The sequence below is a fragment of the Coptis chinensis genome, chromosome 3 (genome assembly GCF_015680905.1).
Source record: "Coptis chinensis isolate HL-2020 chromosome 3, ASM1568090v1, whole genome shotgun sequence".
NCBI lineage: Eukaryota > Viridiplantae > Streptophyta > Magnoliopsida > Ranunculales > Ranunculaceae > Coptis > Coptis chinensis.
In genome coordinates, this window is record NC_141458.1 from 117,510,436 (window position 1) to 117,526,769 (window position 16,334).

At 35.7% G+C, this 16,334-nt stretch overlaps 2 protein-coding genes across 2 annotated transcripts; one reads left to right on the forward strand and one right to left on the reverse strand.

Moving 5' to 3' along the window:
* Positions 1-1,184: 1,184 nt before the first annotated feature.
* LOC147513506 (tripeptidyl-peptidase 2-like) lies at positions 1,185-9,867 on the reverse strand. The gene is given in 21 exon segments (XM_086596569.1): positions 1,185-1,443; positions 1,949-2,066; positions 2,206-2,306; positions 2,430-2,558; positions 2,986-3,156; positions 3,227-3,339; positions 3,958-4,136; positions 4,255-4,409; positions 5,972-6,030; positions 6,721-6,800; positions 6,898-7,019; positions 7,121-7,295; positions 7,421-7,608; positions 7,694-7,777; positions 8,189-8,311; positions 8,405-8,555; positions 8,742-8,801; positions 8,803-8,882; positions 8,968-9,054; positions 9,629-9,664; positions 9,799-9,867. Coding segments are annotated over 21 exon segments (2,328 nt in total). The 5' UTR covers positions 9,826-9,867; the 3' UTR covers positions 1,185-1,353.
* A 1,281-nt stretch (positions 9,868-11,148) lies between these two features.
* On the forward strand, positions 11,149-13,204 carry LOC147513507 (serpin-ZX-like). Its single transcript, XM_086596570.1, has 3 exons — positions 11,149-11,305; positions 11,430-11,580; positions 12,086-13,204. Exons 1-3 carry the CDS (start codon positions 11,223-11,225, stop codon positions 12,863-12,865), a joined length of 1,014 nt encoding a protein of 337 aa, XP_086452696.1. The 5' UTR covers positions 11,149-11,222; the 3' UTR covers positions 12,866-13,204.
* The last annotated feature ends 3,130 nt before the right edge of the window (positions 13,205-16,334 follow it).

Here is a 16,334-nt window from a genome sequence, read left to right on the forward strand (position 1 = left end):
TTTCTGTTGTTGAATTAGGAATCTTATACTCACAGTCTAGATCATAATTTAGGGAATACATATGAAATTGATGAAAACACAGGATGCCCGTTCTAACTGACTTTCTTTCTAAACGGATGACATTAGTGCTGGTTTAATAACAATATGCCTATTCTATAGTCCCCGAAATGCAATTTGACTAATAGACTAATACAACCTTTGATGAATTTTTTTAGGTTCACAACTACGCTTTAGAGAACCTATAAAGGCATCTCGTGCCATAGATCCTCAGAAACTCTTCATCATTGCCATTTCAGGAAGCTAGTTCAAGGATTGTTTAAAGCCGTCTCTCACAGTTAATACGTTGAATTTTGACACGTGATAGGATTCCACATAATGTCCATTTTTTCTATAAACATTTTCTTTTTCATCTCAGAATTCCTAATATGTAACTGTGGCAAATGTAGTGTCTGATGTAGTGGGACATCTACCTCGAAACTCAAAATGAGATATATTTGTTTCTTCCACCATAAATGACAAGTAAGCCACAGTTCTGCTGGACACATTAACTTGGTCTTCTAAGAAACTTAATTAAATACAGGTTTATCATGCCTAGAACACAGTAAACATAATTTTTAAAATTAACAAAATGAAATTGCGACAAATAAGTTTACACTTGATTACATGTTTTTTTCTCTTTTTGATTAATAAAAATCAATATTAATACTATCATATCTTGTTATGCACATACATGTTCACTGACAGAAAAGTCAAACCTGGTATTCTCTGTTGTAGCAGTTCCTTAAATTTAAATTGGAAATTGAAAGCAATTCAAACAAAACCATATTTTAGGAGACAGATTTAATGTTCAGTCTTGATAATAGATGGTTTCCTTATTATCACCTGTCACTTCCGATCAGACTGGAAGCACATAGACTAGTTTAATACTGAGATCCGATAAGGAGAGATCATTCTCTCTAAATTTTGGAGAGATCAAGGCAAATAGCCGTTGGATGGAGAAATTTCTTCGAGATCGAGGTTGTTGCATGGCCCACAACTGACAAACCACACCAAACTGTATGATCATGTCATCCAACGGCCGATATGAAGTGCGCACTAAATTTAGAGGGAATGATCTCTCCTTATCATTTGCCTTTAATACTGTATCAAACTGCAAATCTACAAAAAATAGCAATATATCAGAGTTCACAAAACAACAGATGCTGATGAACTTATTGAAAATTGCAGTATCTAGTGATGGAAAACATGACTTGCACTCGCATTTTGACAACACAAACATACTCCCCCAACAGACAAGATCAGACATACATGTATACAGAGTCAAGCACTGAATGATTGTACTTCTTTGCTAATTTAGGCATACTGTAGATACAGTTGTAAGTTGTATTCACCCTTGGGAAGCTTTGCTGCATTTGGATAGACATCCCCCATGGCATGTACGCGCTGTATTTGAAATTGAGGACGGAATCAGATTTGCAATGACAAGTGGATAAACTCCATCAGTCATTCAAGACTATGAGAGTTCTATATAGTTGTATAATTACAGTAGGGGTTTGTATCTTTCATATGGAACTATTTCAAAAAACAACTCACTACATGCAAATATATATTAACAAACCAAATCAGATATTGGTATTCCATTCATTGATATTAATCATGTGGCTGCGTAACAAGGGGACAATATGCTCGAGGCCAAAAAGAAAGCTCCCACTACAGAGTGCTTTTGGAGCACACATATTGCTGAAAGTAACTCACCAATGTTTATTTTCAAAACAAATTTGGGTAAAAATTAAAGAAAATAAGATGTACGGATCAAACTGAGAGTAGAATTTGCATTGTATTTGCAGTTGCGATATAGTCAGACATATATGAGAAGTTTGAGTTATTGAATTCATGCGTACTTTGAATATCCCTCAAGACAAACTAGAATACAGTACTTATCACGTACCTTATTCGAATCAGTGATCATATAAAACTGGGACTCAAATTTTGTGTCGTATATGCGATTGTTCAATAATGGGAAACGAGGCTTTATTTTAGCTCCATCTTCCAATTTGAACTTGTAACTGCAGGTAACCAATAATAGAAGTACATTATGATATGGCTAATGGGCAATAAACTGATGTATGAAATCAAATATGAATCACTGATCAGGAATGAAAAGGAAGATAAATCAAACACATGTATCACGATGTAGGAACCCACGTTAATGTTAGAGCTAGAATTTGTTTTCCAGAGGGTAATTTGTCACGATCTGCTGGAAGAGCGCTTAGTTTACTCTCACTAGGCAGATATGGAACCCTTACCTGCAAAGCAAAGAAGCCAGAGGTGGCAAAAGTAAGCAACAAATGATCCATATCAGTTGGGTCCAATAAACCTGATGTGAGTGCAAGACCAGAGACATCTGTTGCTATGAAGACCAAGTATACCTTGTTAAGAGTAGCAGAAGGAACGAGTTTTTCAGATGATAATAGAGCTTTGGCTTCAATCCTCACAGGGGCGTCGCTTCCATCAAGCACTACTGTTTCTTTATTGATGTTTATCCCATGAAAAACAATCTAAGAAAGTCATACAAAAACCAAAATTACAGGTGCCCAGGACAAATCTATTATATCTCTCGTATTAAGGAAATCCAAAAGTCCTTGTTCTTTCAGTCTAAGATCTCCAATGAAAGTTAATGAAGGAATATTAACGCCATACACAATCAATTGTACACTACAAGACAAGTTTCAACAATAATGTTATCCAGAAAGAGGGTTAAATGCTCGCAAAGCATTCCAAACAACATTAATTTTAGGTCAAACAACAACCATCTGATTCAATTCCATAACAATAACCACTAGCACATATAATTTGTACTTTCCAAGGATAATTAGAGGCAACAGAAGCAGATAAAAGTTTCCTACTGCAAGAATAAAATGATAAACCGTTTCAATGATTAACCTAAAAAGAAGGAAAATGAGAGAACCCACAGCAAACAAATACCTGAAAATCCACATTAGTTGTTTCACGGCTACCTATACCACTTGACCAAAACTGAGCTAAAGCCAATTCGATCGTACGACCACCTTCAACTGGGAAAGCAAAGCTGCTAGCTGAAGGAGATGAGAATGTTACAACACTCTCCCACTTAATAGGCCTCTTCAAAGGACAAATCTGGAAGGCAATCATGTTAAGGAACCTCCAAATATGAAAAAAAAAACTATGATTTGAGGGCATTCTGTACCTGAACAGTGTCTACAAAGAATCTTCTAGCAGTATCAAACCCTGATGTCCGCATGGTTGCCTCAACCCAATTAGCACCAAGCGGCACCTGAACAAATCTCCTTTCAATGTGACCTGGTCCAAAATTACAATCAATAAATTCTATATAGAAAAGGAAACCTCAAAATGTCTTTAGGAAGAAAATTATTTTACTTCTTGCGTGTATAAATCAGTTGCATCATAATCAATTTACAACAAATACAAAACCTTGGAGCTTGAGACTTCTACAAAGCGGGTTCCCAGCCACCCAATCAAACAAATTACTATCCTACCATAATTGTGAAAATAGCTTTGAGATGTGGGCATTTAATAAATAGAGAGGTTGGAGAAGGTACTTTTCTTAGGTCAAACTGCCCATTTAAGAGCAAATTATATTTACTTCCAACCAATTATCTTCCACTCTCCACTACAACTCAGATCTATACTTACCATGCTGAGATCTTGCACAGAAAAGGAAAGTGATGAGTAATATTATTGGTTTTCATGATAATAAAGTTCTCAACATTGTAGAAGTAATATGGAAGTTCTATTGTTACAGCCAACACCATTCACTTCTAAACTACTACACCAACAAACAGAAGAACAACATCTAAATTAGACAAGAATCATGAACTAGTAATTCTCTTACCAAAGAGTACATGGAGGCCTAACTAGAATATTTGACAGGAATGGCACTGAGATTCTGAGAATCACCTGGTAAAAATGACATCCCTGAAAATGTAATTAGAGGAGAGCAGTCCTTCAAAAGTATAGGTTTTGTTATGGTAATTGGCACCCTAAAAAGTGGGCCACGCCATGGTGCCCTGCAATCTATTCCATAGACGTCATAGTAATGCAGATCATCCCTAAGACTGGTTGGATCCACAATGATGCTGCAACAGAAAGAAACAAAATTAAGAATCAGCTGAAAATGAACAACATTACGTTTATGCTTGAATATACAGATTACAGACTAGTTGGGATCAAAGAAATTCAAAGTTGCGAACTAACTTGAAAGTACGTCCATTATGTGTGAGAAACAAAGAATCAGGAGCCCTAACAACAGCATTTTCGGTGCAATGTAACTGTATGCATTCCTCAAAGGGAACTAGTTGTTCCATATTGTTTGCATTGTCATGGAATTTCGGTTCAACTTGCACAGTCCACTGCCAAGAGGGAACAGTTAGCTTCTCAAGAGAATCAAGAAAGGGATCATTAACATCCACTGTTGAGATGATAATTGCTAAAGAAAAATATGTTAAGAATGCCAGAACAGTAGCTCCAACTTTTTACAAAGTTATGCAAGAGTACCATGTTAACAATTGTGAGCAAAGTCCATCATCATTCATTCTTCAACAGAGAGAACAAAAGGACAGTGTCTGCTTACAAATGGCAGACAATACAATATCCATGAAAATTACATAACTGTATGTGCGATTGTGCGTGCTGGCTCGGGCGTGTGCATGGGTGTTTGTATGTATTTGTTTTACCAACATAAAAAACAAAATATTTCAATTGCGTTAAAAAATGACATCCTTTGATAGTTTTATGTATAAATTAGATTTTAAATTTGTAGTCAACATTTGTTGCTTCATGGGCTGTTCGAAACAATTATGGACTAATCTCTAGGCATAACATTGACCTCTTTGGGATAGGTGCCACTCAGTAATATTCCTAAGGTATATTCAAGCATAAACATAATGTTGGGATTAAACTACTGGAGCAACCTTCACACATTAAGACACACCTCCTAAACATACCCTTGAGGTATCACATATGGTATAAACATCATGCACTTTACACTTTACAGTAGTTGTGCATATTTGTCAAATGACACAGATTTCTCTCCTTAACCATCCCTTAATCGCAATGTCACCATCTTCAATCCTCAGAACGGTGCTTATGCACATGATATTGTTGGGAATTTCAAAAGGACATTTACAAATGCATCAATATTAATGCTTACCACATAAAGATTGCAAGTATTTCATGATCTTCGCTCATGTCCATCTGGTCATGTAAATTTTACAAAAAACTGACTTTCTATAATCTATATTCAAAATCCCACGACTTCCACTCCAAAAATCGGATTAGGATAAGATTGGTACTTTGTAAGGATACCTCTAAAAAAATTGAAAATCTTAATATCAAGTTCTTTGGTAAGAGAAAAATTGCAATAAATTTTTATACCACCTTTAGAAAAAAAATAAAAAATAAAAAATCATGAGGATATTCTCATTAGAATACTGGGTGTTTATTTTATTTATCCCATTAGATATCATCCTGATAAATGATTATTAGCCATCAAACTTTTGTGAAGGTCTATCAAACAGATGGCCCCTGAGTCCATGTCATTATCAATTAAGGAACACGTTCAGCCTACTATGCACATGTGGCAATATTACCGCTAAAATCTTCAAATGGACCAAAATTCATAGCGATCCAAAACTTGAATTGCTCCTAATTAATATCACATATCATGAATTTCATCATAATGTTAAAAAAAGAAAATCAATAAAAGGAGAAATCAAATTCTACCGGATCTAAGAAGTCAGTTTACCTAGGTTGTTTGTTCTTAAACATTGGGGCATCCAACTCAAAACCAATTGGTGATAAGTGGAGAGGCCCAGGAACATTTTACTATAGGTCTATACTGCAAGGCTTCACACATCCCATGTGGGACTACATTTGTGAAAATAAATTAATACTGAGGGACTATGTAACCAACCTCAGTTGTTTGGTGGCAAGCGCAATGATCCCTCAGATAGATGCCTCGTGATGTAGGATCTGCAATAAATAAGGCGTGATTCTCATGAACTGACAATCTCAACTTACAGAAAATAAAACAGTATCAGGAAACACACAGCAACAGTTCAAAACAGGAAAGATACTAAGGAGCCTTATTCATGTCTTGAAGATGAGAATAAACATTTTAACTTGAGGATCAGTTTCTTGAAATTTTCAAGAAGCCTTTGGCTCGTGGTTCTTTCTTAGTTGTGCTCCAAGCTGGGCAGATGTGATTTGTATGCTCCAGCTTAAGGGAGATTGTGGTAGGAGCTTTGGCGTTTTTCTCTGTGATTATGTGTAATGGCATTGGTATAACTAGTGGCACAATAACTTTACATGGGTAAGTGGAATTGTAATGTGGGTGGAAAAAAAATTAATAAAACAAAAGAACAAGAGCACAAATTAAAAGGGACTTGTTATTTGAACAAAAATCTCTAGACCTTTAGTGAGGGTTTAACTGTCCCTAGGAAGCTTACTAAAACAATTAATGTCATTATATTGAAAGGCCTGCTAGCATTGATTGATTGAACACTAGAGACAAACAAAAGGCATTTTCATCCTAAGAAGACTACTAGAAATATGGGCTACTAATCAACAAATAAATTGTATGTTTTCATATTAAAGGTGGGAGCTTCTAATAGCAGAAGTTATAGAGCTAGATGCCATAAAAAGCAAAAAAAAACAACTTACTAGCTTTGCCAGCTTGATTAATTGTTATTTTGTACCAAACACATGGCGAATTTCTACACTGCTGAATATACTCGTATGCCCTGCCATACAATCATTGTAGCTAGTCATTAATCAATTAAGGACTCAATTTGCATGAAGGACCGAATACACATACATATAAGATAAAATAAAATTTACTTGTCAACTTGCATAAGCCCATGTCCATTTGATAATTTATCTTCTGGAAGAGCACCTATTGGAACTGTTGTATTTTCAAGAGCCGTTCTAACATTGTATGGACTCACAGGTATACCTTCAGCCTGCATAGAAATAAGGCATTTGCTAGAAGTCTCTTCCATCTACACAGGCTGACAGGCAAGCATATAAAAACATAAGGAAACATAGAGTGTTTCATGAGAACCTTCATTGCGCTAATCAACAAAGCAACGCCTCCACAAGCAGATGGAGATGACATTGAAGTTCCATTCATAAGCATATGCCGCTGAAGAGTCCATGTAGGTACAGGAGCAACCGCTCCACCAGGAGCACTGATAGAAACGCCAAGATCCCCATCAGCTGTTGGACCTCTACTAGACCTGTATCCAGTATTTCAAGTAAATGCCTAAACAAAAACCCCAAATAAGCCAAGAATGGTTTTCTCCATCCACATGAATCAATTCTTACACAAAAAGTTCATGAATTCATAAATAAAAAGATGTACCAAGTGTATTCCAATCCTTCCGAAGGAGGTTCAACAACACAATGAGCTCCAGCAGCCATGGCAGGAGAGACATAAGCACCAATCCCTACTATGCTTGATGTGGTCCCACCAGGTGCACCAACAGTGGTCAAGGCTGGCCCGCTATTACCAGCACTACTGATAAATATCACTCGGTATTTGTCAACCACCTAATTAATATCACCAATGGTATCACTGAGATAGCTATACCATAAATAATTTTTTAAAAGTCAAGAAACAGGTGTAAACTATTACTTCGTTCACGAGGTCGACAAATCGACCATAATCTGGTAGCATTGCAGGCTCTCCGTAGCTCATGTTTATGAGATCACACTTGTGCTGCAGACAAGATATAATGGACATTACATGAGGAAAAAATCTTTCTCTGAGCTGATTCTTTCGTATTGACTTATTCCATTACATGCTCGTGGAAAACATTCTCTGAGCTCATTATAGAGCACAAAGGCTTTGAAACATATCAAGAATCATGTAAGGACTGAGAACTTTGAGAGAAAAAGACTAATTTAGAAACAACAACCAAAAAAAAAACACTCCAGCATGGAAAACAAGTTACAGTGCTTGGACCCAGTGCATTACCGTAAGAAAGGATTTTATCTAGGTTTAAGGGCAAGATGATATTTTAAAAGAAATACCAGGAAACATAGATGTGGATAAAATATATTAATGAAGATATGGTTCAAAAATCCTTAAAATTTAGAACATAGATTATTAGATGACCAGAAGATCTACCTCCACTACAGCGATCAATGCTCTAGTTAAACCAGTTCCAGTTTCCATTGAACCTAAGCATGAATATCCAATTTTACAAGATATAACCTGTGCTCCTGGTGCGATTCCATTTAGCAAGGGTTCCTTTCGAACAACAGAAAACAAAAACAAAATGATGAGGCAACCATATGGGCACCAAAGGAAATAGCTTTTGGTCAAAACGATACTCTCCCATACCTTTGGATGGAAAGCAGTAGCGATACCAGCAACATGAGTGCCATGAGGGGAGGAATCTGTTACAATGCTTAAAATGTTTCCCTTGTCAAATATGTTTGTAACAAAGGAGCAAGCATCTAATTTGCTAAATATTCCATATTTCTGTTCAATCCTGCATGATTATAGGAAACAAGTAAGCATAAAATCAAACTTATCCCTTACTTTCTTTATAAGAAGTTTACTATCAGACATTCACACTCAATTAAGGGAATATACACTATTTATTAACATACAATATAATGCTTTCCTTGAGCTATGTGCATCTCTTTAAAAATAACATAATACTTATCGTTCAGACCTATAGTTGGTTAGCGGAATGAAGTCAGCCAGTTTCCCACACTCAGAGTCATCCTCAAGGCTGTGTGTCAAGAGCAACCCTCCACACATCACCATCGTTCCATACAACAGCATCTATAACAGGTCCTCTATCATCGTAATTCTGAAACATTGAAACAAGTTCATTACCTCAAAACCACCACAAATTCAAGGTCAATTTGAAAAAAGATTAAGCTTAATCCACTTACAACAGCTTGCTTTCGAAGATAATCAACCCTGCTTTGAAGGTCTGCACGGATCCCTTTCAAACCGATATCCTCCACTTTTTTATGTTTCTGAACAGGCAAGTTATCACAAATCAGAATTGATTCTGTTGAAAATAAATAGTTACCTAAGAATTGAGATAACTTTTTAAGTTTTAAACTTTTAAGAAGTGGCAATACTTGCAAATACATATACATACATATTCGCCTATAAATATACTTCTGTCAAAATAAACATAATGTTAATGAAGTCAAAGGATAGACTTGTTCTTAATAACCATCTCCATCTTGTTGTAGTGTATCATTTGTCACATAATACCTATAACTATTAACATTTATATCCTTCTTCGCTTTTTCCTTCACAAAATTGCATCTAAACTGGAAGCAGTTGACGCCTTTCTGAAACTCTACTTCTCCAGTGTGTTTCTCTATATGATGTGCCTAGGCTATCTTTTCTATCTAGACAAACCTCGGCATCAATTGTCAACTCTTCTAACCTATATGATTTTTCTAATAACAATGAAAGTGGAGAAACATCATCCGTAGGAAGTACCAAGTCAGATCTAATCATGAGATTGAAAATGAAAATGAAAAAAGTGAAACATACGTACGACAGAGACAACTAAAACCAGTTAATGCTAATAACCTGGTTTTTGTCATCCCACTTTTTCTTCCTTTCTTTCTGTTCACATACCATGATTAGTCATAATTGAGAACTAAGACATAGAGTTCAATTCAGCAAGTCAAGATGTTTCCAAAGAAAGACTTGTTGAATAGAGTACACAAAAATCCAATGACAATGACGCATAATCCTACCTTTAAACGGGAAGTCAAACTGCTCATAGACCAATTTACATCCTACTAACGTTGTTGTTCAACTTTTTGATATTCAAATGACATAAAAACCTCAACGTAAAATAATGATCTAACATTCATCCAAATAAACCGCCATTTTATAAGTTTTTTTTTATAGGTTGTGTACTGCTAACACTAACTTGAAACTCCATTAGTGGCCAACCATTTCATCCAGCGTTAATTATAGTGCGAGTCTATCAATAGTGGGCAGTTGGGTATTGAAATTCAACAACAATTTTTGATGATTAATATAAAACAAAGATACAATCAAGGTCATGGAAACTATATGTAATGAATTTTCAGTTAATGTTTAGAAACTTTTGGAGCCCAAATCAGTGGATTGATTATGGATAAATTCTTCGGTCCTTAGCGCTTAAGACCGAGGTGCGTACAAAGCATAGTTCGTGATTCCGAACGAAACTCTGGAATTCCGCCTGGAATTTCGTTTTGAGGCCAAAACGGGCTAAAAAAATCGGAATTCCGAATATAGAGTCGAAATATTGAAAAATTATTAGAGAAGGGAATTTGAAATTCGAATATAATAAGGGTCGAAATTTAATAGATTTTTTTTGAATTTATCAAATCTTTGGAGAAAAACTATCAATCTTCATTCAATATTGAAATCTTGATTTTATCCCATACTAAATACAAACACACATAAAAAATCAACAAAAAACAAAATATGTGGTGTGTTTAATGTTTGGGATCCAACCATATAAAATGAGAAACAAATACATAATTTTCTTGATTAGTGGTTTATGACTTTATGACCCAAATCATGACTAAGTGGGAACCCGATTCTATCAATCATGAAGAACTGAACCACCTATAGAGTGACCTAAGACAATATAAATTTGTTATAAATCTTATTTGGTTGGTTTAGACATCATTTGTTCTCATAAGATCAGGAAAATGAGCGCCCCTATATAATTAAAATGAAATGAAAATATGGTTCCCTCTCCTCCTTTCTCCAATTTCTAAAAGGGCATAGGTATATAATATGTATTTGCCATGTTTTACAATCAAAAAAAAATTTTGATATGTAATCAATTTTCAACTAAGAATCAATTATACGGGCCCAAATCAGTCTTACTACAAATAGGGCAGGGAATCGGGTCGGGTAGGCCCGATTCCGACCCGACTCGATTACCAAATACATTAGATTCGGGTTGATTTTAATATCCGCTTATGTATTCAGGTTCGGATTCGGATATATTTTATGGGCTTTTTTTTTGAATATTTAGTATTATCCGATCGGTTCGGTCGGGCGGAGGGCCGAGGGATGTTTGCCCTAAGCACAAACATTGATCATCCTTTCCATTTTCAATAATAGTTTCTCACTTCTCCACTACACATTACACAAGGCAAAGACGCTCTCATAGGTCATGGGCACGCGACAGCTTTTACGGTCCGCAAATGTTGCCTCACGTGCTCTTCTTCAGCACTCCATTGCACCCATCACCGAACCGTAAGTCATTCATGTACTAATTTGGCACCAGACATTCTACTGTTATGCAACTAGAGATTAGTGACCAATGTGTTTGTGCAACTAAATTTTCACACTCAATAAGACCAAATTCGTGTAATTGTAGGCAAACTTTGGTTACTGGTATTTGCGGAGCCAATGTGCAGTCAAGAAGAGGTATAAGGAGTGCTAACGTGATGTATCTTAAAGAACTTGCACTAGGCGAAGCTAAAGACAAGAACTTCGTTTTCTCACCCGCGTTCGTTCAACTAATACCTGTGAGTTTCACTCTTTCTGACAAGTTCTTACACCGTTAAATAATTGTGTGTTTGTCGGGGTTTTCATAATTTAGGATGTGTTTGATTGCATTGCACAAGGGAATCCAATGCTTGCAATGTGAATGCTCTTACTCTACCTAGGATCAGTTTGCCTGTGGTGAAGACTGAAGAGTATGTCTATTTGACTAAACGTCTAAACGTCATCATAGTTATAGCAGTTTTGGCGTTTGGGGTCTTTGTGAGTCTGTGCTATTGCCTTAATAATGGCCTCGATACATACATTTGGTAAATGTTTCAGTGTGCTTGCACAGGGAGTTATTATATATACAAACCTGAGGTTTCGTCGGAAGGCCCCAGGCTTTCAGTAGCTAGAATCAAGAGGATATAATCGAAAATCAATAGTTAACATATGTCTTTTGCTATTCCTTCATTTGTTTCTTTATATTTTTTTCACTTTTGTTTACAGCTGTATATTTCAGTAACATATTTTATGGTTATAATGAAGGCAACAGGGGAAGACCATGATGGGTTCCTCAGCAAATGGATTCAAAAGGTTACGAATGCACTAATGCCATGGAAGGGATATCTGATTTGGCAGATGGCCCAGCTCACTGAACACTGGACTGGACAGAATGTGAAAATGGATATCAAGGACTCGCAATTCTATCTCCTTGAAGGAGACTCTGTTGAAGTTCCCTACGTGACTAGCACCACATCACAACTCATCAATACTTTCGAAGATTTGAAAGTGCTAAGGATTCCTTTTCGCCTTAAAACCTTATCTATGTACATTCTTCTTCCCAACAACGGAGACAAGCTCTGGTCTCTTATTGAGAGGGTGGATTCTGATCCATGGTTCTTGGAAAGATGTCTTTGTCCAAATACAGATGCAATTAGTATGGGGAAGTTCATGGTACCAAAATTCAAGATCGGATATGCGGTGGCATCTCCTATGATTCTTTGTGGCTTAAAATTAAAACCGCGCTCTACTCTGATAGCAGATTTGAATGTGTTCTTTGAAGAACTAAATATTGAGGGAGCTAATGAGGTTGAAGCTCCTGATGCTACTGCTACAGCTGTGGAATCCACATCTGTGCCCAAGCTGCATGTGGATGAGGTCGATTTTGTGGCAGATCATCCCTTTATGTTCATGATTAGGCACGAGAAAAGTGGGAAGGTAGTGCTTATGGGACATGTCCTAAATCCTTTAGAGAAACAAGAGCCGCTCCCATGGATGACACCACATGAATGGGACAAGAATGCTATCTCCGTAAGAATTTTCTAACCTTGGATATGATGCAAGCAATGTGGCAGTATGCGCTCGACATTCCCCTTTCATATGCATGTATGCCTGCAAATGACATCTAGCTCACCAATTGTTTCTTTTGATCTTGAGGTGCAAGCAGTACTCAATCATCCTGAATTGATGGAAGTGTTAAATCAAAATCCCAGTTTTGCTGCTTCTACCGACCAGTGGTTTTGAATGACTGAATGATTCATGTTTGTTTATCTGCCATTTGTTTTTTTACTTAGATTCCTGACTTTGTATGGAACTCGTTTGTGTTCCATTTTTGCACATTGACAAAATTCTGAACTTAAATTAGTGAAATGTCGTAGTTCTTGATTTGCTAAGGTGGGTGTATGCCCTCCCCATTACACCTGTAAGTGACGTCTTGTTTTCACTTCTAGCTCGGACTGCATTTGGCATTCACCCTAGATAAATTAATTTTGCAACCTCCTTTCCACAATTTGAGAAGTCTATGTCTACAGAGCAAAGATAGTGCGAGTATCTATAAGTGGTCTTGCCTTGGCAAAAGTTTTCTATCAGTTCTCAAGGTTGATCTTAACTCCCCAAGGGAACTAAAGTTTGCCTGCTGAAAACTCTTGTTTATGCTGGAAGGACTGATTTTGTCAGCACTTGTATACCTGGAATGACCATAAAGCACGTCAAAAGTTACAAAGTGGGAGTAGACTCCAAAGTTTTGGTATGTCAGTTGTGAGGAATGTAAACAATGATCAACAAGAACCAAGTCTAAGCCAGGCTTCCCACAGGAATGCCGCCTCGCCCTGCAGTGACTTGCATTTGAAAGAATTTGTCAGTAGGCACTCTGTAGTGAAAAATTTATCAGCGAAAGATTCAATGGATAACTCCAGAATTCCAACATGCTTACATACAGCTGTAGAAGACGCATATGAAGTATGAACTGTGTGGTCATATTTGCTATGCATATAATAAGAGCTATCATCTTGATCTCTTTCTCATTGTTCAATAGATGCATTTAATCCTGAAACCATCAAGTTTTTTTTATGGTGTTGCTAATTTGGTGTTCTAATTTCAGGATCATTCTTATTGTCGGAGGAACAAAAAAAGGCAATATGGGAATTTACAGTAAGACTCGCAACAGTATATACGAAGATTAAACGTTTTAACTTGGATGGTTTGTTTCTTTTCAACTTGAAAGTTTGAGCAGCTTGGTGTAGGACAACGGACGAGCAAGCAAAGTGTTGTATTTGGGTGGAGTTCTATGGACTCAAAATCGTAAGACATTTTTATAAGTTTTAGATTATCCTAATTTTTTATAGATATAATCTCCTAACTTTAAACATTGACACAAAAAATTAATCAAATCTAAAACTTGTAACCCCATCAAATATACTGGACAAATTAAGAATTGTTAATTTTGGGGTAATCACTAATTATTTTGAAAATGGAGGGTTACAAATTTGTGCTAAGATTATTATTTTCAAATTAGAATTATTATTTATTAAGAATTTGGAATATTTAGTATTTTCTATTTTGAGTTTAATTAGCTTTAGAAGTGTAGGTTAGATTTATAAGTTTAGGTTTCTTGGTTATCAAGTATGGCTTATCTATATAAGGAGGCATTGTAGTTTAGTTCATTAAGTCAATTATCAATTATCAAATCTCCAAAACCTATTATATTTTTCTCTCTCAACATCAACAATTCTTCGGTCTATTCAATTTTCTTTCTCTTTAAATATATTCCTTCTTTTGAAGATCTCCACATTTTTTCTTCTAAATAAATCTTTTTTACTTCCGCATCAATTGGTATAAAGAGCCACATTTTTTAGATTCTCATCTAGAAAACAAACCACCACCACCACTTCCACAAACCACCCAAAACTTTTTAAAATGACTGAATTTGTTACAAAGGAAGAATTTAACAAGTTCGGATTAAACTTTGATTCAAAATTTGAAGTTTTTGATGTAAAACTTGAAGCTTTGGAGACGAGACTCATGATTATGTTCAAAGAAGTATTCCTTAACTCTAGCGTTTTGCAAAACCCAACCCTAGCTCCATCACACACTCTAACACCACCACTTTCACAAATACTAAAGCCACTTCTATAACTTCCACCACAACTTATACAAACCATAGCATCTCCCCGCAAGCCATGAGATCGTCGACTTTAAATCTACAACAAAAGATTTCCTCCCAAACCCAATATTAACCCCTATATTGTCTACACCACGTCCCAAAATTTCCAACTTGGAAACCCCAATTACACGTCCAACCAACTTCCACCAACACCCACCTATAATCCTCAAGAAGTTGAAATTGTGAGAAAAAAATGTTGTTACGTATGTTAATTCTCCATTACAGGTTACCAAAAATGCTCCACATATTATGTATGAAGATCCCAACTTTCGAAGTCTACAACTTGAACAAAAATGTGAGATTTTTCAAAAGATAGAGTTTTTTTTTTTATATATTGAAGGGGAGTGCACACCAACTTTTATTTTTCCAACTTATGAAGATTTATTTGCATTGTTCTCTTCCCCAATGGTTACATCTTATTCGAATAAGCGCAAGAAATATTATAAGAAGTGTCGTCGAAATAAATTCGTTGAAAGTTCGTTTGAAGCTTCTTTTGGACGTGTGTTTACTTCAAACAAAATACTGCAAAAATTTCACCCAAAAAGTCGAAAAAAAAAGTTTGAAAGATTGTGAAAATATTGTTTTTGACAAAACAATGTTATTTTTTTTTCTCCTATCATCAACTCGAGGTCGAGTTTTTCAAAAGAATGGAAGAATGATGTAGGATTACTAGCCCCTCTTTCTTACCATAATTCCTTCTTTTGTACTAAATGAACTGCCCGGATGTTTTAGACTTTAGTACTTTATGCGAAATATATTGAGAAATATAGTGCGAAATATAGTTGGATAAAATAGTTTTTAAGAAAAATCACAACCAAACATGTTTATTTAAAAATTGAAATGTTTTTTTTTAATTATTTTTTGAAAAAATAAGAACCAAACACGAAACACCTACTAATCGTTACAATTTTAACTGAATTTGCAAATTTATGTTGTTTGTAGTGATTTCAAAAGAAATCACTGTTGTAGATGTTAAGAAGCTTAATGATGCATATCTCCACACCTACAAGGTCTTGCTGCGGACTAATAAGGTGAAACTATTTCACAACTCGACTTTGTTGTATATTTGAAGTTTTGTTACTAAGAAGGTGAAACTACTTCACAACTCACATTTGTTGTATGTATATATGAAGTTTTGTTCCTTTTTATAACAAATTTGTCTCTATTTGTAGAGAATAACTCGTCTTCTTACGGCATTATCTGAAGCTAAAGTTGATAAAATCCTCGAAGCTGCAAAAGAACTAGTGGTTAGAAGCGTTGATACTCAATTATCAGGTTCGCTATTTCTTATTTGTGTTTGTTTCTAGCTCATTTTGGTTTTGTATTTGTCAGAATTCAACTACTGTTGAATCA